General features: G+C 48.9%; 2 protein-coding genes across 5 annotated transcripts in view; both read right to left on the reverse strand.

The window, feature by feature from the left end:
* LOC125960197 (pseudouridylate synthase RPUSD2-like) overlaps window positions 1–27,500 on the reverse strand; it is a 200,352-nt gene that overhangs the window by 69,283 nt on the left and 103,569 nt on the right. The window lies entirely within an intron of this gene.
* LOC125960216 (uncharacterized) lies at window positions 1,260–2,197 on the reverse strand. Its single transcript, XM_049693480.1, has 2 exons — window positions 2,061–2,197; window positions 1,260–1,989 (listed from the first exon to the last, which is right to left on the reverse strand). Exons 1-2 carry the CDS (start codon window positions 2,103–2,105, stop codon window positions 1,330–1,332), a joined length of 705 nt encoding a protein of 234 aa, XP_049549437.1. The 5' UTR covers window positions 2,106–2,197; the 3' UTR covers window positions 1,260–1,329.

The raw sequence follows: 27,500 nt of genomic DNA on the forward strand, positions 1-27,500 counted from the left end.
TGACCGGATATTATTTGTGGCCTGAACGATACGATCGTATCGTGTGACGGGCGATAAGGTAACCGCGGCAATTCGGAACCCAGGCAATTGTACAAATTCCACCGCCCTGCCCTGCAATTTGCGCCTCTAATTTAATCTCTTCATCTAAAGTGACCGCTTCCAATATGCTTGCTGCTATCGGATGCCGTGGACACGTCCATAGCCGTGCCACGAACGCCTAATCATTGGCTTGACCATCGTAGAGGTCTTCCTCCAAAAAAATGTGAAGGACTTTGCTTTGATAAGTCGCAGGTGAGATAGAGACGCCAATATGTCCCACACACACACACGCTTACGATCGGCATACGGTCACAAACAAGCATGACTACACCGTCGATAAAGCAATATAACTCGGTATTACGATAATTATGCGTTATCGGGGCTTTGCTCAGTCAGCTGATAATTGAGTTTCCTGATGCGAGTCTGGGACTATACGAGAACGCGGGCAGGGCGAAAGAGATGCCTTCTGCAACCCTGGAACATTCACTTGATTTCACTGCTTCTCCACAGCCACGAGACTTCCATTGCGTCAATGGGGACGATGATAACTTTCCGGAAAGGAAACGTTATGCAATAAACATGGCTAATCCCGATCGAATCGAGCCCTTCGGCAGTCCTTGGTTTTAATTTGAGTAAATGCGTGCCTGGTACGTCGTTGGATGTGAATGAATCTCGCGGCCAGCGATGAGCCTAAAGAAATGAAACTCACGATTGGCTCAGAGATCACGCTTACACATGAAGGACAACGATAATGGCACAATGCAGTTTTGCTCAGTCACGATCGGGCACGGTATCGTGTCGCGGAAATGAGCTTCAAGGGTGGATGTGAAATTTCACAGCATCATTATTTAAATTGTCTGAGAATGTTAATCGATTTGAGGCATTTTTAAACACACACTCCTGTATTGTTTTTCTTGGTAGAAAAATGAATGAAGAAATGAAATCGTTTCATGTGTTCTTGATATGAAATCGTTGTACAGACAAACTCATATCATACACAAGCAAAACACACATATACGTAAGGAAAAACGGAAATAGGTCCAATACAATACAGTTTTAAAGAAGCAAACTCTTTTAATATCCTGAATCAGGTAAACGTTGTTGATGTTGCAAAACTGTTGAAATGGACGGATGTAGCGAATCTATCGAAGATGAAATCAAATTTGAGAAACTTCTGTTCCGCCCTGTATAGCAGAATCCGAAGGAGAAAAACAAAAACGATAGATAGAAACAGTCTGTTTGAGAATGTTTGCTTCCTTACAGGAAAGAAAGCACAACCATGTATTCAAATTATTGCGAGCAGAAGGACAGCGTGTCACGGATCACCTGGCCGTAGTTGCCGAAACGCTCAACGCCACGGTTGACGCAAGTCAGAATCTCTGGCAGCAGGTTGTCATCCAGATCCAGAACACTCTGCAGGACGCGCTCAAGGGCGGGGTGAGTGATGCGGTTGAAGTAGTCGTCTCTCTCCTCAATCTGGGCACCGACGACGTCCGCGAGCTCCTCCGTGGCATCGATGGCGTTCCAGTCAATGAATCCACGGACGACAATGTTCTGCAACTCGGTCGACGCAATCTGGGCAGCCTCTAGAGCGTTATGGACATCGGCAGTATGCGAGGCGATCTGAACGTTGGCCTCACTGGCACAGCGAGACAGCGCCTGACCGGCAAAATCGATCTCGCGTTCCCAATTAGCGACGACCACATCGACACAGCTAGCCGGAGCCGACGACTCTCCAACGAACGCTTCAGTATCCTCACGGATCTCATCGATCTCTTCGAGAGCCTCGTTCATGCGCGCGATCAGTTGACGGTTCAGCTCGATCAGTCCTTCGCTCATCGAGAAGCGAATATTGTCGAACGTTTCCTCCATCGCTTGATGGACGGTTTCCGCCTGGGTCTGGATTTCCATCAAGTATTCCACAAACTCATTCTCGCTCTGGGCAAGGGACTGTGCGGAACAAATCAAAACGTCGTTCGATCACTATAGTCACATCGACTCCCCGGGATGGCTGTACTTACTTGACCGGCCAAAGCCAGCAGCAGGCACACGAAAAGGGACTTCATCTTGCACTATCAACGGTTAAACGGTAGCTACTTGCGCCAGGTATGTGATTACCACTCAGATGTCGAAGCAGAACTGGAAACACTCCTTCCGTTTCACGCTGTATTTTATCGATCCTGAGCGCGCTACTGTTATCACTATGTTTGGTTTTAGTCATTGTAAGTGGGCTGCTGTTTTATGACCCACTTCCCAATCATGACCCCGAACCGGACGTAGTGTAATACGCAAGCGCCAGGCCCAGATTACCCTGGAACTCCGTGTAGCCCGCCAGCTGGAGCAGTAGCTCGCACGCATTGTTTTCAGAGTGCGTAGTGCTTTTTCGAAGGTCCCTGTTCCGCGCTTGCCTGGCCGTGTTATTCAGCGGTCAGTCAGCGTAATCACTCCCTCCGATACTCGGTAACTCGGAACTTGCTACTGCTACCGCGATAGGCTCGGGAATCGGTTTAAGGGATAAGATTAGTTAAGCCCCCGTGGACCGCTTCCGACGGGCAGGTGGTCAGGAAATGTAAAATGTAAACCACGCGCGTCTTATCTTATCTGCTCCACCCCAACAAGCCCTGTGTGTGTGGAGAAGTGCGGATCGTCGATCGACTCCCCACGGCACTATCAGCTGATGGTGCAATATTTAATATCGAGCCGCGTTAATTGGTTAATTGATTGATCCGCTCGTTGTGCGTCCATCAATGATTGCTCCTATCGCCGCCATGATGCATCACTTTTGCCTGCCGCACAACCGCATCGAAAGCGAGGTGAAGCAGCATAATCACGGGCCCCCTTCTTCCGGTTTCGTGCGAAATGCGTTCCAATGACCTCCTTCCTCGACGCTGACGTAGCGCGCTCGGTGAAAGTTGCATACCTCTCCGTCGGCATGGTCGAACCAGTTCTCGGGACTGTGAACTACACGGGCGCACGCTCGCGCCGTCTTACGTAACGCTGCATCTCCGCTGCAACCTTGACATTGTGTCGATCGTGCACGCAGACTTCATCCGCAAACTTGTCTGCGGCAGCGCTGCTCCGCTGCAGAAGAGTGTGACACCGTGAACGTGTTGTTAATCGCTTGTCTTGCGAATTCACACGATTGTTGGCGAATGAATGGCGTGACAGGGAGTGGGGAGGTGGTTGCTGCCGCAACCCCCGGGCCGAGACTGCTGCATTTAATTTGCATTTATTAAGTCGACCTCTTGGACCGGGGCTCCCCCTTGGGACCTTTCACTGTGTGCGTGTGTGTGCGAGAGAGTTTCGCAAGCAGATGGAGGAAGGAAACTGCGAAGCAATTACTCTGCAGATCGCGAACCGGACGTGGTACATCATGAAAGATGATCGCAACGCGATGCACTTTGCTTTGGGACTAATTAAACTTAAATATGTCTCTGGTGCATTTTGTTCTCCGTGATATTTATAGTACTGTGCATTCACTAGGGCGATGAAAGGTCGGGTGGTCGTACCGGTCTCGGATGACATTTATAAATGTCCGCGGCTATGGAGTGATCGGGTGTGGGCCTTGGACATGAGGTGCTGAGTTTGTTCATTCTGACAATCAAACTTCGCCTTTGGTTGATACGACGAGTAAGAGAGATATCATTTGCCACAGAAATACATAAGAATACTTACTTACTTACTTATCCGGCGCTACAACCGACGAGCAGCGGTCTTGGCCTGCCACAGAAGATTCCTCCACCGCTCGCGATCGAGCGCCGTCGTCCTCTAAGTCGGTAGTCCAGCTATTCTGGCGTCATTGTCGATAATAAGAATAAGGTGTATTTACAAATGATTTCCATGATTTATGATTCAAAATGATCATGTTTCTCTTCCATCCGGTCACAAACACTTCCAGTTTGCGAGTAATTATTGTGAAAACCTCTTTTTCTCCCCTCTGTGAAGAAGCGATGGCAATCTGCATGATAGTGCCATTAACATAATGGCCTGCGGCGTCTAGCGCACCGTCCTTTAGGTCCTCCTCAACGGGCGCAGTGATCCACAAACACCAATCGCGATGATCTCGATGCCCCACCAAAAATCAGATAACTAACCGCTACTAATGGAAGGCCTCTGGGTCCTGGGATGTTCATCAACAACGACATCAATGATAGTTATGGTTTCCCTTTCGCACCCTTGCTCACACGCACCGCTCGCGATGAAAGATTTTTGAAGCAGCAGCAGCAGAAGTGTCCCCTGCCACTCACTCCAAAAACCCCGAGCGCCAACGGATTGATGAGCATTATGAATGGATTGCGAATGAATGGAGCCGGTCATTAATGTAGATCTTGTCTTACGCCGTTTTTCCTTCCTTCCTTTCTTCCTTCCCGTCTTTGTCGTTCGCTTCGTCGCATTCCCACGAACGAAAACCCATTACACCACCACCACCACCACCACCAGAGGCGATGAGGATGATGATGATGATTCTAACGACGCTACCACCCTTGGGGACACATTTATGGGTTTCAAGTGACAGGAATAACGATTATGATCACCCCGGCCATCATCGAACCGCGGGAGAGGAGAACGGTTAAGGGAGTGATTAAGCAGCGCTACCCTCTGGCGGTTAGTTGTTGTTCGTTCGCCACAACTGGGCGCGGTCGATTGATGGAGCTATTAGAAGGTCGTGCATCACAACCGCCAACAGAACCGAACAACACACCAGCAGCAGTAGCAGCAGCGGTAGGTGCGAGGTAATGACGATGTAAACACGCCAACACAGCTGATCGGTTTGTAGTAGTAGCAGCTGATATACACATAACTTTGCGATTTAATCGACGAAGTAACATCGGCCATCGGCTGTCACCTTATTCAAATGTCGTTGGGATGTCCCGCTATAGGTGTTATAACTTTAACAAGCAATCACTTCCCCGGCTGATTAACGGGCCCGAAATGCAACTCAAAATGGCGTGTGATGCGAAAGATGGAGCTTACTAGCGCACCGTTTTCAACAAATCAGCAACTTCTCCATCCACCAGTCCGTCCGCTAAGCGGCTCTAAGATTCGGTTCTCTGGTTCTGTTTGGATCCGAAATATGCGCACTAGTAAGCGCACGCAATAGGCCACGTGACAGCAAAGCCTCTTACCCGGGGAAATGCCGCGCAGAAATCTAACCTCAAATTTTACGTAACCATCGTAACCGACTGCTGCTCGACTCGACCAGCAGTATATGTAGTAGTCACCCAGTCACCGTCGTCACGGACATCCAACTAGTCACCACCGGATTCTCGAGGGGCGCGCCAACGGCAAAAGGCGTCCCAAACCGTACCCGTTCGATGGAACTGCGAATACGGATTAGTGGGATTTCCTCCCAACTTTGTTGGTCACTGGCGGGGCCAAACCCTTCACCCAAGCCCCCAAAAACTTCTGGCTCCGGGAACTCGCATGGTCGGTCGTTGATGAAAGGATTGTCGCCCGAGGCGAGGGCTTAGGAAAATTCGCACGGAAAACTAGCGAAGGGACTCGGTGGACGAGTGGGGCCTTACTTCCCAAGTCTCCAGGGATCGCCACCATCATCCTCCTGGTTGTGGTATTGCGCTACGGAGGCTTGGTTGGTTGGTTTGGGTTCGCGATGGTTCGTCGTTTGTATGAACGGAGCACGGCGTGCTGGATGAAATAGCTCACGAACTCACGAGCTGCAGGATGGCCCCCCGTCCATGGCGGAACGTGGCGGCATTTTTCACATACCAGCCGCCTCCCCCGAAAGTAGCTTTTCCAGGAGCAGCAGCGAACAGAGCGGACTAGCCAGCGATGCAATCTCTGTGGCCCTCCCGGACTCTCGTGGCTTGTGCACCAACGCGATGTACTGCTGTAGTTGCTTGGTTGGCACCGTCAACATGTATGTGTGTGTGTGTGTGTGTGTGTGTGTGTCTGGAGAAGTTTAACTTTATGGTGGTTGGACGAAAGAATGTTCCTGCCCTACGGGGCCCAGCTGTGGTAGCTTTTGGTCCATTGTGAACAACATACACACACACACACGCACACGCTCATATACACGGACTCTTTGTCTTATCCATACCGTGGAGTACGGACATTTCTGAGGTGGCAGCTCCGGAGCCAGTATTCGAATATGTTATGTGGCAAATTTGGAATAACCAGCCGGGACTAGTTCCAGGTAGTCCGTTTTACAGGCATTTTTAGTGTATCCTCGGAGAGGAGGAGTATACCGAACACTGGTACTGTTGCAAACATGTCCATATAAGTTGGCATAATGCAACATTCGATGGATCCTCGAGTTGCCCAAAAGCCAGACCTTCATGAACTCGCCACAATCCCAATGCCATAGACCAGAACACTCAGCCATCATCCATTTTGATTTCAATAGTCCCACCTCCTCATCCTCCGTCTGCCGGAATCAATAAAACGATCATTCCACAAATAAATCAAGCACTCGAGCGCAATGCAATACGAGAAACGCTGTCGAAGTCTGCAGAAGTGGTGGTGGTGGCAACAGAAAAGCAAAATCGGAACTCAACAATACCACCAGAATTCGTTTGTCCGTTTCGAGGTTCGAGGAGCGCCATGCAAAAAAACGGTCCAGACCCCCCAAAAAAAAAAAAGGAAGCAACATAACAACAGCTTCCCATATCAGCAGAGCAGAGTGTGTGTGTGTGTGAGAGTGCTGGGAGGGATGTAAAATTTACGATCCAATTAAACGTGGCGTTTCAAATGTTTTAATTTCGTTTGCGTATTTATCATTCGCTGGCTGGCTGACTGGCTGGCTGGCACACCGATGAAAAGGGGTGGACGCCACATCATTCTTCGGGTGTCGACGAATGAAGCATAAAGTATGAGAGGCACCGTCCGCAACCGCGTCTCGTACGGAATTGAATTCAATTGGAGGAGAAACCGAATGTGTACGCGGAGGTTGATGAAAACATAACTTTTATGTGTCTTAATGGTGTCTGGGGTATCGTTTGTGCCATCTGATTTGTATTCAACATCAGATCCAAAAGTGTTTTCCAAAGCGCAGAGAAAACATTCGCAAAAGGCAGCGAATAGGTCCTGTCCAAGAAAAAATGTAATTTCGTTAACATTCCCAAATCACACATTTTTTGCCGTTTAGCCATTGTAAGCTACATTTAACAATGCATTACATTACTCATCATCAATTACCTTACCAGGTATTATTATCTTTCACCTGCTCTACTACAATAACGCCGAACAATTGATGACCTTCAGTTGTTTCTTGGGGCGACTTTGAGCTGACGGTGTGACCTTCGCGGGAAAAGAGTCTCCAGTCCAATGAAGGCTCCATTGTACTCAGACAGCGGAAAAGGTTACGCGATTTTCCAAATGAAAGACTTTTCATAAAGATTCACCAATTTCCTCGAAGGTTACGGAGATGTCCTTGACGGACAAAAAATGATAAGCACCGTTGACGGCACATAGAAGGGCATAACAATACGATTCGGAGTTCGGGTATTATGTTGCTGGTGATTCCAAGAAGAACGAAACAAAGCATTTTTGTCTGTTAGTGAACGATTTGCCTGTTTTCCTGTTTGTTGAAGAAGGCAAATGCCTTCATTCGTTTGTCAATTCCATACCAAACTACTCAATGGTTAGTTAATATTATCCAACACGAACACTACTATAATATGAAAAATGTTTTGCAGTGCCTCCTTTTAAATTTTCCAATACTTTAAGTTTATCAACAATAACACTAAGAGCCATTCGTCGGTAGTCTTGCTTGTCTTACAGCATCTCGTCCGTTGTTTAGCCACACAATGACTCTGATCAGTTGGCCAGATGTGACTCACCTGCAAGTAAAGAAAAATAAAATAAAATGTTACACTATGCTTTGGTTTTGTAGTCAGTAATTAAAAAGAAAACTCTACATCCCTCTGAGCAACTACAATAGAGCATAGCATTTAATATGCTATGCACGTTGCTGCATTGCAAGTTAAATCTTGAAGGCACCACATAGAAATCCATGGTCGAGTCCTAGCAGCGTCCGGCGCCATTTAGCTGGATTGTTTGCGCGGTGGGATTAGCCGGTGTTCCGATGCGAACTCCCCACCACCCCTTGAGATTGCCTATCTCAATCCATAACAGAAAAAACGGACAAAACATGCATCGAACCATGCCGCAGAAGCTTGATGAGAATTTTTTGTAATTCTTTCCTTCGTTCGCTTCGCCCGCAACGCCCGCGAATGGTCCCAATCCTAGCACCTAGAGTGAGGAGGTTCGACCGCCCGTCCCGCAGCAAGCGCGAGACATTTTCGCGCTGTTTATTTATTTGTTTAGTTGTTTGTTTGCATAACTCATCAATTTATGCGCGCAACAACCCCGAACACCGCGGGTCGCACTTTTGGGGGCTTTTTGGCACGGAATTCCCATGGATGGATAGTGTTTGTATGTGTGTGTGAGCCACCAACCAGCAGCAGCAGCAGCAGCAGCAGCAGCAGCAATGCAGCAAGAGTCAGCCACCTTTTCGCCGTTTAAAGCGCAACCATGAGTCCTGCATGAGGAGGGGAGGCGTGTATCCATTACCACGAGACGACCACACACCAGGCACCAGGTCCTGTTGTGGAATCGGAATGCAGAGCGCCCCAACGACCGAACGGGGAGATGCGGTTGAAATGAATATTTAATGGTTTTCCGAATGCTTCGGATAAGTGTTAGTCGCTTCAGTGGAGGTTAGGGGGTGCTCCTCGAAGCTACCATCCCTTCGCCACCCCCTCCACAGTGGCCCAATCATAATCCAACCAGAGTCCAGCCAACTCCAATCCAGCGCGAACCAAGCAGAAAGGTTGTTGTTTTGCACCAAGTTTTCCGGTACCACGTTGCAGGAAGTGGAAAATCAAATTGTGCGTGCATGACATTCAGACCCCCTACCTCGGGCTACAGGAGGACAACCAAACACACACACACACATGGACAGCCATGGACACACACGCAATAGCACATGTGAACGGCTAACAATAGAATGGGAATAAATGGGGCGTGAACACGCAAAACTATGCGTTCGCACAAAAACGTCCGCTAAACTGAGCTTTGCTCCTCTTTTTCCCAGCTCCAGATGGTGGAAAACGGCTGAGCTGGGATTTAAAGCGTTTAAATGCGTGGAAAGTTGAATCCTTGATGGGGCTGCCGGATGGAAAAAAAAGGTTACGCGTGGTGCATCTCCGAACACCACACAACAGACTACTTTCGGTCCTGGTTGCGAAAAACAAAGTATCTACTAACGAAGGGGTGGCGGAAAGTTGAAAGCAATACCATCCCTACACGTTCACCACAGCAACGATATCCATTTCAAAACTCATCGGCCCGGCATTGGAATTGATTTGGAATTTTCATATTTGTGAGAACGTTTTCGAAAACCATCCGTACGGTTGCCTGCAGTTGCCGGTGTTGTTTCAATGTGTGACGCGAGCCATTTTCCTACCGGCTGTCCCAAAACAAAAAAAAACAACAACAAAAAATTCTCTCGATTATTTGACTCCTCAAACCACTGACGCGAGCTCGCTCGGCGCTTCACGGGGAAAGCGCGTGTTTCGGACATCAATCGTGTAATTCGATTCCGGAACATTCTCTCCCATTTTCCACGACAGGCCCGCGAAAATACCCAGACTCGCTAGCTGACCACAAGTTGGTTGGTTTCTTGTTTCTGCACGCGAACGCGAACATAATTTCCACGAAATTGCTTGTGCGGTATGCGGCGGTGCGGGGACAAGATCGTCTTACAAGATGCTGACCGACCAAAGTTCTGCTGCTGCTGCTGCCAGCATCTGTCGCCCGTGGCCCGCTGCTCGGGGAGCTGCTTCCTGTGTCGATATGAATCCGATCGACAGCACAAGACAAGGGAACAAACACAACCAGAGCCTTACTTGCCGCCCCTATAATGCAGCTGGCTGGTGGTGGTGGTGGTGGCTGGTGGTGCGTGATGAAAGTTTGGCGGAAGATTAATTTCCTTTCCTTTTCCCTTCCTCTACTCCCGAGAACTTTTCCTCGATGTGCTCATTCTGTATGTGTGTGTGCGGCTAGTGCACTAGCCTCCCGGTGAGCATCATGTAGTACATCATGTTGCTCTTCAGCATGTTCGAACGATATCGCGTCGGTCATTCACCTTCCAATCCCACCCCCCCTGGGCTCTCTAATTATGAACGTCGATGGGATGTCGATAACCGACACTGCGCGAAGGAAGCAATCGAATGCCGGAGATGGTAATGGTGGTGGTGGTGGTGGTCGGTTGGGATGTAGATTCGGAAAACCAGAACAACAACGATGATGCGATGTTTGCCGCCCGATTTGCACGTTTGTTTGAGCTGAGTGCAAACAGCACACCGAGAGCATACCTTTCAGTCTGCTGTAGCATGCAGGAGCATCGCGGATGCACTAAAATGATGTGCTTGCATCCCGCAGCCGGTAACGTTTCGGAGTGTTTCGAATCATGGGCTCGCGGGCAAACAACCTCTATCATCTGTTGACTGATTTGCAAGTTACGCGATCAGCAAACGAACCCAAGCGGGAAGAGGAATGTGATCCATTTTTGAGTAAATTCACAAACAACATTGCAACAAAGCGTTAAGACGCAAAACAGCAACACTAACACGGCAAACGGTTTAAGTGGAAATGATGGAAATGGAAACGAAAGGATCGAAACGATCAAAAGGCGTAACACGATACGGGGTATTGGTTTTTGGTTTGCCTCAAAATCGTGGCATATCGTGATCCAAAGCCGTAGCATTGATCGTTAGTAGATGCCTTTGTGAAAACATGCTTCACGCACCGGCGAACCCCACTAAACCCGGTAAGGATGATTAATCAAATTCCCAAAAAACCTCATAAACGGGCGGCGGTGGTTAGTGTGGCACCACCACCAGTTCAACCTAATGAACTGACGAAACACCACCAGCCATGCTTTAGATCTCATTGCCAACTCATACGCGAGCATAAGAAGAGAGACGTATTTAACGCTTGACTCGAGAACCGTGAAGTGAAGCGTCGTCGTCAAACGCGTCGTCATGGGATGATGCTGATGGTTGTCGCACGCCAAGGTGGAAAATTCGTTCAATTCGTTTATCACACTTCAGGGAGTCCCAATCGGAGTCCGTGCCGGTGTCGGTGAGCTACCACAAATTCCGAACCCCAACGATCCAGAAGGAGGAAGAAGGTATAGCACCGGTGGTGCAACCGAGCAAAAGCAAAACCAAAATACTGTTTTGAGTTTTCACCGATTAGCAAACGAGCGTCGGCTGTCAAAGCATTGCGTTATTAATGCTACAGGCTATGATTTATCCGCTAACCACCGTCGCGGGGTGCAGATAATCAATTTATAAAACGTTGACCCCTTCGGGTCGAAACGAATAGATAGAGAAGGAAAATCGAGACACGAGAGAATTTATATTTGAAAAAAAAAGGAATTCCAGTTGCAGAAGGATCGAGCAGCAAGGCAGGCAAGAGCATCAATTGAGGGTCGAGATCAACAACTTCATTATTCAAATGAAGATCTTGTTGGCTACTTGTGCATGCAGCAGAGTCCCATCGGAGCCAAAGAGAGGATAATCTGCTAATAGTTTATCTTGAGAAAATCTCCCTCGCCTCGGGAAGGGAGGATGAAGGTGACACTCAGTGTCACCGGGTTCGTGACATGCCAAAGACCGAACACCGACCACTAGCAGCAGCAGCAGCACCACCACCACCACCACCAAACGAAACTAATTGCAACTAACCGGTAGAGCGTCCGTGCGGTCGAAGGTCGCCCGACGCTCGTGAACAAACGACGATAGAGGTTCTCCCTCCCCCGGGTGGGGATCATTAAAACGAAAAATCCATCCATCAATTAATGGTTTTAAGCTTATTGAGCGCTAACGGCGCTGCACATTCGAGACCGTCGTAGCTGCCAACAGCACAGATGCAAACGCTGCATCGGAAAGTTGCTTTTTCGCTGAAAAAAGATTCTAAACCTTTGGGGGCGGAAAACCAAATTGTCCCTTCCTGGCATTAGCTCTTGGAATACAGCAAACGGAGCATGATGTCGTTTCAATGGCCACGTCACTTTTAAATAGCCGATCTTTGGCACGGCGTTTATTTCGATTCCGAGCGAAGCGAAATGATCAATGATTGTAGTAAAATCCAGCGCGAAATGTTGCTATCGACCATATCCTCCCCGGCCAATTCCACCGAATTTCCTCGCTGGACCTCGGCCAATATCAACAAACGCAACGCCGAGGCGGAGGCATCAATATTCCCCTTGCAGGAAAATAAAATAACAAAACACAACAGATCCGGTGGCGGCATGTTGGTTGGGTGATTTCAATTTTAATAATTGCACGCCGCGCCAATCCAAACCAAACAAAATCAACATTGTAGGTAGCGCACTACAAACAAGTGTCGGTTTGTAATAAAATATTGTTATGCACCGGCTGAGGCGGTGCAGAGACGCGTAGGATGGGTTTCATTTTACAACCTCAATGGCCCCGATGAACGGCGACGGCGACGGAGGAGCCAGTTCTGCATTTATAATTATCGTTTTCTTGGCCCGGGATGCGTTTCATCTTTCGCGGAGGCTGTGTGCACATGTGTGCAGCAGCGCCCGCCAGTTGCATAACCCGCAATGGTCTACACGTCAAATTTCTTCGTCGGTTTCTCCGTTCGGCGTCAATCAGTATGGTCTCATCTTCGTCTCAGCTTCCGCGTGGAGCGCGACCCGATGGCAATCGAAGACCGAGACGCTATTCTTAGACTCTCCGGATCAACGATTGAGATGCAGCGAACGAGATGACCCGGTCGTTTGTCGGTCGGTGTTGTTGGTGCCGGTAATCTTGAGCGGTAATGTTGAGTTATTACCACCCACACACACACGCACAGAAGCGTACGTTGGTCACATTGTAGGCCACAAAGCGGATGAAGATTTGTTGTCCACAGCTTTGGAGGACTCTCCATTCGGTCAATTGGTGGACACAAAACAGAATGCTCGTTCGCTTGAAAACGAGTTCATTTTCTTCGTATATAAAGAAGCAACAATTTAAATAGCAGCATAAAGTATGAGAGTAAAGGGAAGACCAACATTCCCCCCTCAAAAAATAGGAATGCGACGAGCCCCTAAACAGAGTGTAGCAAATGTTGTTCTCATTAACTTCTGTCCATAAATATCATCAGCAAAAGACCTCCCCTCCTTTTCCCAAAGGGTTTCTCCGAATTTCCATATGAATTTCGATTCCAACGTTGCCACAAACCATAGCACAATGTTCAGCTCGTCTGTCGACACACACACATACACACACACACACACACACACACACACACACACACACACACACACACACACACACACACACACACACACACACACACACACACACACACACACACACACACACACACACACACACACACACACACACACACGAACACACAGACAGCCATTTACTACAATGTGTATTGGGCGAGAACGGAAACCCCGGATTGCGTTCCGAAACCGAAAATTGTTCAATTAATGAAACGGACTTAAAGCAACTCTCGCGGCGCACAGCATGTTCTTGTGGGGAAGGGAGGGTAGGAGGAGGGTTAATTAAATTATTGCCACCCACTAAAGCAACACCCACGCAACCACGCAATCCTTAATGGTGTACAAATCACGATCAAGACGCGAGAAAATTAGGCATTTCCTTCTGCAACGACGACGACGACGATGATTGTGTCGACCAGACTGAAGGTGTCTTCTGTGATTTTCCTCCCCAACGGGTAGCGACACAAACACTGAAAAGCGACACTTACACATCGAATCACACGCAGCCATTTTTCAGGGCTAGACCTTCCCCCAACTCCCGCCCAGAGGGTGGTTGTTGTGTGCCGTTCTGGCCATGGAAATGTAACCGTTTTTGGAGGTGGCCAAAGCAAAGCTAATGTCATCCACTTTGGGAATTGATTTATTTTTAAACCACTTCACCGCTGCGGGCATCCGACGGGCATCCGAAATACTCGGTCTCGGTCTCGGTACTCGGTAGGGTGTTACAGACGCAAACGAACCATGCTGTCACTGTCGCCGCGTGATGGATCTGGTCCATCGATCGGCACGATGCCGAGTAGGAAAGGACGGACGGACGGACTGGCTGGCTGGCTGGTTGGTGCAGTGCCGAGATTGTTCGCCAGAGAGTGGTGGAGACAAAGAGGAAGAAGGGAAGAGAAGGGGAAGGCTGGGGCATGATGGCACCATCTGACCCCGGCCATATGCCGGCACTGATAGTTGAATTGCAATTTACAGCATATTTCATGCAAGCAATTAATCATTTTCAAGTGTCATCGAGCAGATTCTGGTTTCCATTTTTTGCTGTCTCTTCTAGCTCTCTCTCTCTCTCTCTCTCTCCTCTCTCCTCTCTGTCCCCATTTAACTCATTCCATCATCAAATGTTATCCTCTTTTTTTGCTTTTTGATTCCCCAGCTTCTATGTTGCAGCAGAGCTTTCATCACTTCGTTTAGAATAATGTTCTGTGATGTCCGCACGGCGCACCACCGCCACCAGGGCCTGTGACCATCCTTCCCCCCCTCTACGTAACAACATTTTTCATGCAACAACGTCCCTGCTTCTCTGTTTCTCTCCTTCTCCGTCGCTGGCAGTCGTTGCAATTTGGATTCCGGAGGATCGAGAAGGATTTTTAGTGTGGTTGTGTTTCGCTCTCGATTCGCGCCATTGTACCGCGGTCCAACCGACCGACCGACTGACTCCGAGATTCGTGGAAAACAGCCAATTTCCCGCTGCTCCCCTCCTCCTGTGACTCTCCGTGCTGTTGATGGGGATGCGAAAATTGCGCCGCGCTATAAAATGTGTTCATGTGTTAAATGATTTATATCGAGCGGACACTCTGTGTGTGCGAAAGAGTTGCGGCACGTACGCGGCGTGCCATCCTCCTGCCATCTAGGCTCCCCATTCATCCCCCCTTCGTCATCACACGTCACTGTGAGTTCCTGGTCCGCACCGATTGGGAGTTTACTTTCGCGACTCATATGGTTATTGGATTTTTGTCGCGGGGAGAAAAGGAAAGGAAAGGAAAGGAAAGGATTCGGCCTCAGCACGGCATGGCCCGGCTCTGTATCGTGCATGTAAACGACGTACGTACACCATAGTAAGGAACGGCAGCAGAGAGCGAGAGCAAAACGATTACAGCCGCAAATTGAAAGCGAAAGTAAATGTGTTTCAATTAATCAGGGAAAAACTTTTCCGAATTAAAGGTGCCAGAATGATCGACCGCACGTCAGCGCAGTGTGCGTGTGTGTGTGTGTGTGTGTGCCTGTGTATATGTTCCCGTGGTTCATGGTACATGAAGCCAGCACATGGCTTATACATCCAGCAACATCAACACCAAACAAGCATCACTCAACGGCAATTCTAAGCCACCCAAAAGGCATCTCATTATTTGTTGGTATAAAGTATGTTGCAAACATCCCACCCCCCCAAAACGAGAGCAACTGAGCAGTGCGTATGATGAGAACATAATGTTGGTCTACGCCAATGCTATTAAAGTCCGTAGCGCAAGTCAGCAACGCCAATGACCAGCTAGTAGACCAGCTCGCGTATCATCGCACCAAGTGCACCAAGACACATAAATTACGAATTATGGTTGGCTAGGCTAGCATAACGACGGTCGTGCAGTGGTGGCCAGCCACCAGTGCTGCAGTATGCTCGTGACATCATTCCTAGCAGCAGCAGCAGCAGGACGAGGACCACCATTCCACCATTCCGTATCAATCCATCAAACGAGACGCGCTGTAATCGAGTTGATTTCTCGCTCAAGTGGATTGCTTTTCATTTGCATTTTCACTCAACAGAGAGACAGATAGAGACGGAGCGAGACAGCGGCAAAGCGAGAGAACGGGCACGCAGACAGAGGAATGTGTTTGCGCGCGAGAAGGCACGTCGGAGAAAAGAAATAAAAATGGCCCCCGGATTGTGCTTCGGTTGGATCCCGGCGGCTCCCAGGACACAGAAGCGAGCTCCTTGGGTTGGCCAAAGCAAAACAGATGCTACAGGATGCTGTATTGTTGGCTCCCCAAAAAAAGTAAAAAAGGAAAAAAAAAGAGGAACAACATTACCCTTAAACTCCAGAAGCAATTTAACGGATTACATCGCATACCAATATGAGCACTCCAGACGAGGACACGAGAAGGGGGGGAACTGGCCCGGAGAGGGCACACGTCAAAGATGACAGCTTCAGCCGGGTTCTACTAACCCGGATCGTCAAATAACAGCCTCACGCCCGCGCCCACGCTCGCCCCACCCCCCCCCCCCCCGCCCCTTCCACCCCACCTGACAAACGTACCACGAGAATTGTTGACATTTCGTTGATTCACTGAACGCGAAACGCGAAAAAGCGAAATGACAACCGCCGCGCCCGGCGTGGCGTGTGTGCTTGAGAGGAAGTGAGAGGAAGGGGTGGAGGAGGAGGGGTTCGCTTATTTGTCAGAATGCTATGCTCCCACTGCCACACTCTGCGTCTACGGACGATGCGTGGATTTCGAGCGAGAAGTGAATGTGGAAAATCAATTTCGTACCTTTTCGTCGTCGGTTTTTTTTTTCTTTCAACCTCGCGGAGCGGTAGAAGTACCGAAAGGAAAGAAATAGATGGTTGGAAAAGGGTGGGGTATGCTTGGCGGCCAGTGTAATTGCCAGTTACAGTGGAAAAAAAAAACTGAGAGATCCACCTGATCAGAATTTATAAACTCGTAAGTTCGCGAATTGTGGTTCGATAACTTCATCTGATCAACGTGCTGCGGGGGAGGGCACAGGAAGGGGTGCGGGGTTCTCCGGCAAAAGACAGCATTTCCCAGTAATGTGGTCTTAACTTTCGTTGAAAGGGATTGAAAGCTTACAAGAATCTTCATGGACCTAATTACGGCTGATTAGGAATGCTGTTCACGAAGCGGCTATTAATGAATGTGGTTTTCCAACAACATGATCGCCACACAGCTCTCGCTTAATGAACCGCTTTCTACTGCTGCCTTAACTGACTTAACCGCTAAGCATGTAATTCGGGCAAAAAAAAAAATCGGAAAAAAGCTCTCAATACGCTGGGAGACGCTTCAGCTACAGGGAAAGGAAACAGCAGCACAACCAGAAAAAGAATTTAAAGAACGACTCCAGGAAGAGTAGGCATCGGAAAGAGTTTTTCCCACCTTCCACACCCTCCCCCTCCCCCCGGGTATCCGCACCCATATTGCGACCACCAATACGAGCAACGCACCGCACCACACGCACCAGTGAATATGGCGGAAAATAAAAAGTTTTATCGCTCTCCAAGGATGTATGAAGCGAAAGCGCGTTTTGTGCGAAAAGCGCACGTCAACCGCTAGGCGTTCTCCATAAATTAGAGACACCCACCACCACCAGCACAAAGGACACCAGGACGACAGGACAAGAGAGGGGTCATCCATCGTCACACATGATCCGTGCCACCATCGTTCATTGCGGAACGGTCGAAATGATATTGCTCATGTGGAGAGAGAGAGAGAGAGAGAGAGAGAGAGAGAGAGAGAGAGAGAGAGAGAGAGAGTGTCCCTCGCGAATCGAATGTCATAAACGATAGCGAACACACACACGTATACGCACGCACACAACACAACGCAATCAAGCGGCGATGTGCAGCCCCACTACTACGCACCTACGTGTATTGGGGAATTGGACACATTCCGAAGAGCGTGTACCTGAACCTGGCATGGGCCGTGGTTCATCTTTTATGGCAAAGTTTTCACCTGACCTGGCGTGCCCCCGCCACGGTATGTGTCCTGTAAGTAGATGTCCCGGACCGGTGGTGTCATCCGTGACCGTGGGTGCGGATAGAAATAAAGCTTGGAAAGCGCCATAAGGAGCCAGCGCCAGCGGTCAGGGCAATGGAAATGTGTTCGCGCGTGAACACCTCTGTTGGAAGCGAGAGAAATTTATGCATCTTGGCAATATTTATGAAACGGCATGGAAACGCCGGCGTCGCGCCCGCCGTTCGACTTTCGAGCTGGCAAAGTCATGAAAATTCATGTAGTTCGATCCACCCTTGGTTGGTTGGTTGGTTGGTTGTGGTTTTATTCTATGTCCTTGAGGAGAAGGATCAGCCGCAATGATAGAAGGAGGAGGAAAAAGTGTGAGTGTATATTGCATGGGCCATTTCATTTGTGCTGTGAGTGTCGGATGTACCTGTAAGTCAAGGTACAACAACAGTTTTCGAAGGATCTCGTAGCGTACAATGTAACACTTATCCGAACTTATAAGTCAACTTGCATGGAACAGAAGTGTTCCGTGGAGTTATAGTGAGCAACTATATAAGAAATTGTTACACACACTGATCCTTAAAAAGTAGAATACATGATAGCAGCTTTCACTTGCAGAAAACTGTTGTTGGCCTAGTACGAACAATCATTCCACGTCTTACAATTTGTGAATCTTAAATGATCATTATAATATGAAATTATTAAATTAAAAGGGATACAAAAAAAAACCATCGCGAGTTTAACCGTTTCAAACGATTTTCCAGGCGAATATATTTGTTACTGCAATGAAATCTCGCTTTAGCTGTTGATACCTTTACGCTGGTTCCTTTCGGTAGTGACTTGCTTGATATAAGATGTTTTATTTTTTATATCATAAACGAAGAGAATGAAATAGCGTATCCCCGAAAAATAGAATTCAAATCAAAACAAAAAAAAAATGGAAAATTCATTTTCATTTCCATCTTTCCAGCATTGCCTTGCCTCCTCCAATCGTCCAAAAGCCTCGAAAGCACGTCGAGTCGAGCATCGGAACACGAGTGTCTGACAAGGGCAGCAACCTGTCGGGGAAATTGTGAAGCCCTTTCCCCCTTTGCAGAAAACAACCAACGTAATTGTCAATTTACATCGCCAACCCTGCTTGCTGGCTGCCTTATACCAGTGAGCACTGTGTCACAGGAGCGTGACTCCTTCTACTCCTACTCCTCTTCCTCCTCCTCCTCCTCCTCCTCCTCCTCCTCCTCCTCCTCGACCAACCATGGTGGCCTTAATCACGTTCCGCGTCAGGAGCAAAGATTATCCTAATGTATTGAGCGAAACGAGAGTGAAAAAGGTTACCGCCGGTCGGTTGTCTTTCCAGCCAATTTCACAGCAAAAGAAAATGGCAGCAGCGCATCCGCATCACAAGGCGTGTAGGCTTCTCCTCCTGTCTCCTGCCCCAACGCATGACAACAGGCGACGAGCAAATTGAAGGTTTTGTGCGGTTTTTTTTTTGTTGGGAAAAACGAGGAAACACACCATCGTACGCTGGATGTCTTTGACTGATTTGTAATTTCAGCGTTACACAAAGCAAGCAAATCAATACACACACACACACACACACACACACACACACACACACACACACAAGGGAAAAGAAAAAACGTCCTGCCGTGCAATGATCATTTCAATAACGAACACAGAACATCGAAAAACGGTTCATTAAACGAACGTGCCCGTTCCAGAACCAATCATTGCAGAACCGTAAAATGGAGTAGCGCTACTCCCCGTCCACCATCCCCGTTTTAGAATCGCTTTAAAACCCCAAAATTAATAGCAAATTCGAAAGGCAGCAGCAACATTCCGGTGGTAGTATTCTATTTCCTCGCGCAGCATCTTGCGGCCAACGCCCACCCCAAAAATTTCCATCGGAAGCGCGACCGCGGCGCGATGTTGCGTGCTTGAGCGAAAGTTTCCTACAGCGGAGATGGTCTAGACCGTACCGCAACAACCACGAAGGGAGGGAGGCAAGGAGTGAGGAAAGATGAAGAGGATGAGTTCGGTCTGGTTGGGCGGAACGATTATGTTGCTTGTAATTAGTAAACATTTCGATCGTTTGCTGGCGGTTTTGCTTGTTTAGTTTTGTTAACACTCGGTTTTCGTGGCGCTTCTCTCCTTTGCTCTGTTCGGTAATTAATGCTTTTATGCTAGCCATGGAACACACATCTTCGACTTTCCTTTCTTGGCAGTGGGATTAGTGTTTGTTAAAATCCTTTCGACTTGTGATGAAAATCAGATGCCTACTTTTTGAAAAAGCATTATGTTTGGAGGAAAAAGTATAAAAGAAATATTTAAATACGAGCTCCCGTTTTGCGATAAATAGTCCTCATAAATAATCGTCCACGGCGCCTAATCTCGGCTATGATAGAAAGTGAATAAGCTGATGTTGTCGAGCAAAGACGATGCGGCATTGCCTTGGGGTGCCTAGTAAAGCTTCAAGGTCGTCCCTAGCATTCACGAGAAGGAGAGAAAGTCGGTCGCCATGCTATGCTAAGCCATGCCGTGCCGTGCCATGCCATGCCACGGTGGTGGTCATTCCGTCCCACTGGCTACGTCTCTCCGGCTGCGGCAGTCCAACGCTGTTTGCGCTCAACTCACCGCAAAACATGATTAACCCGTCAGTCAGTCAGTCAGTCGGTCGGTCGGCTCGGTCGGCTCGGTTTGGTTCCGTTCCCTCGATTCAGTGGGTCAAAATCGAATAAATGTCACCGCTACCACTCATCGCACCGACCATCCGCCGACGTCGTCATCGTTGTCGTCGTCGTTGTCGTCGTCGTCTTGAGGCCTTGATCATAGTGTCCTCGCATTCGAAAACCGCAGCAACCGACCCGGGGCAGCATTATTGCGAATTCCTCGAATAAATCGCTCGCGCTATGATGGTGCCAATATGACGACCGCTCCGTCGCATATTCCAACGCGATCCGAGGAAACATTACCCCCCGGGTGCGTTCTGCGGCAGCAGCAGGAACAGCAGCAGCAGCAGCAGCAGGAACAGCAGCAGCAGCAGCAGCAGGGCAAATTATGCGCTGCGACCATTTCTCTCTCGTGGCCTCCGCGGCAGCTTGGCGAAAATTTATCACCCCGGTGGCCATTAGTGGCTGTTACAGAGAGTGTGTATGTGCCTGTCTGTGTGTTCTTCTCGAGGAAGGCTCTCGGTGACCACGGAACCGTCGTGTGGTCATTTGAAACGGATTAGCACCCCGGGAGGAAAATGGTGGTCGGCATGGTAACGGAGCCAAGCCAAGCCAAGCGGGGTGGAAAATGGGCGTCTCGAAAGCGAGACATTTCGAAAGCTCGATGGCTGGATGAGCTGATGGGTGGTTTTATGCGGAGCGTTTAGTTCGTGAGGCACGAGGGATGATTGCATTTGAATGGCGATGGGCGGCGGCGAGCTGTTCGAACAGCCCACACACACCCATCGTTAGAGGGTCACCATTTTCGCTGCCCGGTTCTTACTGTACTTTGGTGGCTGTGTGTGTGTGTGTGTGTGTGGCAATTGAATTCAAGCATAGCACGCGAACATGGGTGCGCTCTGCTGTATGGTGGGGTGGGGGGGGGGGGCATCAAAACCGCGTGTACACAATAATGCATATCACAAAACACTCTCCCCCCAATTTTTGATGGCCATTTCGCTTTTCACTATTGGGTGCGTGACAGTCACCGCAAAAAAAAGGTCAATTATCTGACCAACGGAGACCTTAGACAACATACAACTCTGCCGTGCAGTGTAGTGCTACTTGTTGTATTTCGATCGTAAACACTCGTGCCGTTATATATCTACGCAAAACACTCTTAAGTTTATGCTTAAATGATCATCAAGTGCTACGGTTTAGTAGTAAAATCTGTGTGACAGTCGGCTGTTATCTTGACAAATGCAGACAGCAAAAAAAGAAGAGTTAACAACCAACCGCATTAAGGGCTTGTTTTATGAACAGTCTTTGCAGTTTAAGATGATTTTAGCACCACTTTAGTGGACGCTAACGGTGCGCCATAAATCTACATTAACTTTACTGGCTCACCAAATTATAGCAACGTTTATCATTCGCCTGGAAGAAAAGGCAGTTCCCCACGGTGAGGTGTATTCGGTATCTGACTAACACCACCACCACCACATGCCAATCATTAGCGGCAATCACCGTCACGAATGATCAATATTTATGAAAAGTGATTCGCGCTCGCCCAACAGCGACAGTGCCGGTTACTGGTGTGACGCATGAAAGTTTGATTTTTGTTTTTTCAGCAAAACGATCCCTAGGCGGCAGCCGCGAGGTGTGCGTGCGTGTGTGTGTGCACCATATTGCACCCTCCGAATGCTAAGTGCACCGGAATCGCAAACATTTGTTTTGATCGATCAAACAAACCTCGAGGTCTCGAGTCGCAGTCACAGAAATCGATCAAAAACGAATCGGTTGCTTGCGCTTGTGTAGCGACACTTCACACAGTACGTACGTACGGTTTGCGCAAACAGTTTGTGTCATTCGATAGTGCGCAACGACGGAATGATGACGGATACCGGAGGATGGACGAACGATTCTGGGTCGGCAAAAGATTGTAACTCTCTGCTCGTCACTTCCGTAAGAGGAACGGAACACGAACGCAAATGCATTACACGGCACCGGGTGGCCCCGTTCTATTTGATATGTTCTCAGCGATATCGACTTCAAAGCTCGGTCTTTTTCTCACCTTCTAGTGCAACTAGTGCTCGAACTGAAGGGTAGTGGAATGGGAAATACTTTTAAAAAAACATGACAATTAGCGAGGAGAGTTTTTAGTTATCTTGGACGTGAATAGGCGTTCTTCGTTCTTATAGTCACTTCCACAAACATTAGCTCTGTTCTTTACATGGGACTCTTCGATGACGTCGTAAGTGAAGTGGAAGATTTGAAGCAGAAATTGAGGAGAAATCTTCTGCTTCTATAGAAAACCGTGCTCTTTGTATTACGAAGCCACCAAGTTGTTGTGCTTTCTGAGCGAGCATCTTATTGTGTAATTGCTACAGAGACCAATAGACCGTAGATCTTATTACAGACAGCAATTACGCTCTTCTCTCTCGCTCTCTAACAAAAAACAAACCAAAACGAAACCCAACGGCAACGGATCGCAATTGACAAATACAATTGGGTGCTGCACGATGGTTTATGTTTATCTTTGCTACAACACACTACGCAACCAAGCTCTAGACTCTTCGCCGATCGACGCCGGCACCAAAGGACACGCGAGCATCGGTTGCGTTAACGGGGACCTGGACACATAAATAACCCAATAGGAAAAATCAATGGCCACAAACACACACACACGCAGGCAGAGGAGAGCACGTAAAGACGCGCGTGGAGCACACTAGACTCACGGCACTCGCCGGTAGCACACAGGTCGAGGTGAGCTATAATTTATTATCGCTCGTAAAAACTGGCACCGATGTGTTTCATTGAATTTCATTGGCTCGTAAAGTACGCGCCTGCAGAACCGAAACCAGTACCAGTGGCAGTAGCAGTAGCAGTAGCAGCAACAGCAGTAGCCAAAACCCATACCGCCCTCCCAAGGTAGTGCGCCCTGCAATGGAGCTAACGGGCTATCTCAAAACGTTTGCGTTGAACTGAACTCATTCGTGTGTTTGACTTAAGACATCTTGCTCGCCGGGTGAGCGAGCAGAAAAAAGGAGTGCGCCAACCTGCCAACCGGGTGTCCGGGATGTGCGAAACTTTAACATCTTTCTTTCTTCCTTAGGGGAGCAATCTACCCCCTCCCCCGTGCAGCGGCCTGTTGAACATGAAAAATCGCTGCCCAACGACAACGACAATAATCGCTTGGCAACTGGCCGCGTAACGTAATGCAGCAGCAGCAACAGCGATTGCCCTCCTGCCAGCCACCGAGAAAACTTTATTCTTCCCTCCCTTCCTTACCCGCGTAAGGTCATTCTGCTGCTGGTCGCGAAAGCGCTTTAACTTACGATTGGAAACTCCTCGAATTTTCCTACCCCCACCTACGACATATGTTTCTGTGTGCCAGTGTGTGCGTCCCCCCTTTGTAAGGGATGTGTGCGGACGGGACGGAACCGAAGACCGAGAAAAGGGTACTAAATTTCCGTTTCCGTCGAGTCCGACCACCCATCGCGCATCGAGGAGCAGCAGGTTCAAGGGTTTTGGGACCAGGAAATGGGACACATTTTTCTCGCTCTGGATGGACATAAATTTTTCCATTCGAGTAAATAATGGGACTTTCAAACAAAACCGAAGCACTCAATCGAGCAATCGGGCGGGTAACGAATGTCGACTGTATGTAGCGTGTGTAGGCATGTGGAAGGAGGCATCGGTTTCTGGAGGAATGATGATGAAGGTTCCAATACTTGTATTTGAGTTTTTTTTTTTTGAGTCGATTCTGACTTCCTACGCTCGATAGCGGCTATTGGCGAGCCATTTCTGAGATTATAGCGAGCATTTTCGATCTTTTTGTAAATCAAATTTAAGCATTTCTACTGTCCCGAGCTGTTTAGGGAATGATCTCGTCAGATACCGGCAGATAATTCCCCAGTTTAATACTACGCAGCCGTTCAATGCTTCTGCTGCAACACATTTGTCCTTTAGCTTAGCCATTAGCGACGCCCATTAGCCAGGCATGCAGATCAAAGAGATTAAAATAAAAGAAAGAAAAAAACACCCAGAGATCTGGGTGTAATTGCGACAAACCCCCTGCAGACGACAGCAGACTGTGTGTATGCCATTTTTAATGACTCGAGGACGTGCTGACGACGGTTTCACATTCAACACGCTAAGCTGCACTAACACCACCACCACCACCACCACCATCACCACCGCCAACAGCAGAATGACCTTTTTCTGCCCTGGAAACCAGAGATTACCCGGCCACCGTTTGCGGCCGAGCAATCAATTAGCGGACAACCTTTACATTTTAAGGCACCTCCTCCTCACCCTCTCACCTCGCGCCCCCCTCCCGTCACACAGTCATTCATTCATTAGCTTAATTAATTTTTCTTTTCCTGTCGCCGCAACTGTGTCCAGGAACTGATCAATTTTCCACCGTGCCCGGCGTGGCCATTTGACCGGTGCGCGCTCGCTCACTTTCGCCGCCGCGGCCACCACCTTCCATGATGAATTCACGCGATGCTGCTGCTGCTGCTGCTGTCGCGAAGGGAAATTGCCGAGCGATTGAGACGGCACAGGCATTCAGAGTGAGCCCCAGGGACCAACACCGGGATCAAGGTAGCGTTGGTAGCGCAGGGAGGCAGGGGAAAAAAGTAAAAAAAAAAGAACAGATTCGTGTGGCATTGCCAGGAGCGGCCGGTCAGAACAGGGAAGCATAATAATACCTTTAATTACGGTAAATGATCCCTGTTTTACGCTTTCGTGATTTCGCTGGCATTGCTTCCGCTTTCCGCCACACGCGGGTCCCCGTGGTCCTTTATTCCGGCCGACGAGGGGGCTTTTGGCTTTGTGGCGGTCTCGACAGAAAAGAGAGATACACCACAACGCTGTCAGCGAAGAACAGTGACAGGTCGGTTGGACGGTCGAATGACAAACACAAAAAAAAAACGCCAACCACAACTGACCATTCCGTGGTCCTTGTCCTGTTTGCTTCCCCGGGTTGTTCGAACGCTCGAGCGGCCGATCGATCGATCAGGCAAATCCCCGGAAGGTTAAAAATGCTGACAAAATCTGATTTCTTCCTGGCTGCCATGCCTGACCAACGATCTGATGAGATTACCGCTTGACAACTGCTGCTTTTAGTACACCGTTCCCGACTGGCTGGACTATTACTACATCGGCTGGCACATTGGCAAAGAGATTTATGTCTAATGTTGTCCAGAGCAAAGCTACAGCTCTAGAGCTCTTGTGGTAGAGCGGTTTCGGATAAACCGAAAGCAATGGACCAATCTGTAGCAGAGGTCTGGTTTGGTTGACCTCCGTTAGCCCCGCATCGGAGCTGCAGCAAATGTGCTTGACGCAGCAAGCAGCAGCGGTTCACGGACGACCGATGTGGTTTTTGCCAAGCCAATGACTGCTGCTCCATTGACCACTACAGCCTGGTCCCTGGTGGGTTTCAATTCGTTACCAAACCACATAATCAACCTTGAAGCTCGGTTTGCAGACCGATCAAGCTCGTTCGGTAGGTTCGGATGGTTTGGAGCACTTTTGCAATCATTTGCATTGCATTTGATTACTGGAGGAATTTGATAAATCAATCCCGCTGATATTTGATGCCAACTGCAGGCGCAATAAGGGTTTGAAGCAGCAATATGAAATCAAATTATATGCTGATTGGCGACATAAACATAAAAATCCACTCAAAATGGTATAGTACAAGTCAATTATCTTCTGCAACGTGGCGCAGCGCACCTGTCCTTGAGCGGAAAGAACCCTCTATGTAACGAGCGTCTTTAATACTCCACTTAAAACGCTTTGTAAACGCATCGCCACAAAACGTTCTCCATTACGTAAAGCAATTCCTCCTATCGCGCCGCGCGCTCTCTCGTCGAGAATCTTTACTCGTGCATCCACTTTTCACGCTGGCGGCAATCTCATAAAAAAGGCGTTCATCGCGCATCTCGCGCCCAGAACTCGTTTAACATTTAACCGATCTTCGAGATCCCTAGTTCCTCCCGACCCTGTTGGAGATATTGTTTTTACGCGCTCGCATATTCCTCGCAGCACGCAATAGGGCGCACGTGCACCGTGTGTTCACGTAATCAAACAGCTATAGCGCGACGCCATTTGCTAGTACACACTCGCATCTCCAGCGGGAAAGAGCAACACTACCCACAGTATGTGTGTGTGTGTGTGTGTAACACACAGTGGCCCCGGGACCAAACGCCATCGTTGGCCTCGGAGGTTGCACCGCGATGATGCACCACTGCACCTGGGATGCAACGTGTGAAGATGACGCTAGTTGAACTGAAATACGACACGCATCTTAACGTATCCCATAACCACAACAGAGCGCAGTCCAGTCGACTACCTCTTATGGTGCACCGACTAGTATTCATGCCTTTGATTGTGTGCGATGATATTTACCGACGTGATGCAATGCTGTTGCTGCATCTACTACGGTGCATTCTGTGTAATTCTGTGGCTCATCTTCATGCGTGGAAGGCGGCACCATATTCTTCTTACCAGGCATGAGTACATCGCCGCAAAAGTGGTTCACAAGAGGCCACCATTATGGTCGCGATCTACCTTTCACAACCAAACCCCCTGCGATCGTGCCAAGCGATCCTTTCAACAACGCAACGTGGGACGTTCGCGCTGCTCCGCGAGAAGTGATGTCAGGCTTCCGTGAGGCCATTGTAAATGGTTCGGCTGAGCAGCCAGCATCATCGTCTGAAATCCAGGCCCCCCCCCAAAAAAAACCCACAGCATCAGACAGCACCAGCATGCGCCATAATTGCACCCCGAGCACGCGGGGAAACAACACGCAACCCACGTGGCTTGCTCGTACGTAATATACCCGCCGCGCTCCGTACGATCGCGGGATAGTCACGCTCGACTTCCGCCAACACACACCAACAAGCGCTTATTTTGGAGCTGAACAAAACCACAACGCACGCACGCACGCAGCGCAGCGCACGCGCTGGCAAACAAACCCCCGGGACAGCGTGTCTTGGATAGCGCGAGATCACCACGTCAAGGACGCCAGCCAAAACAGGAGGCTGGCCCGGAGAGAGGGCCCCGAA

Source organism: Anopheles darlingi, chromosome 2 (assembly GCF_943734745.1).
Source record: "Anopheles darlingi chromosome 2, idAnoDarlMG_H_01, whole genome shotgun sequence".
NCBI lineage: Eukaryota > Metazoa > Arthropoda > Insecta > Diptera > Culicidae > Anopheles > Anopheles darlingi.

Excerpts from the sequence above, each read along its gene's own strand:
- LOC125960216 (XM_049693480.1), bottom strand. The coding sequence starts at position 2,105 with ATGAAGTCCCTTTTCGTGTGCCTGCTGCTGGCTTTGGCCGGTCAA. Across the intron at positions 1,990-2,060 it reads TGCTGGCTTTGGCCGGTCAA|TCCCTTGCCCAGAGCGAGAA; the intron begins GTAAGTACAGCC and ends TGTTCCGCACAG.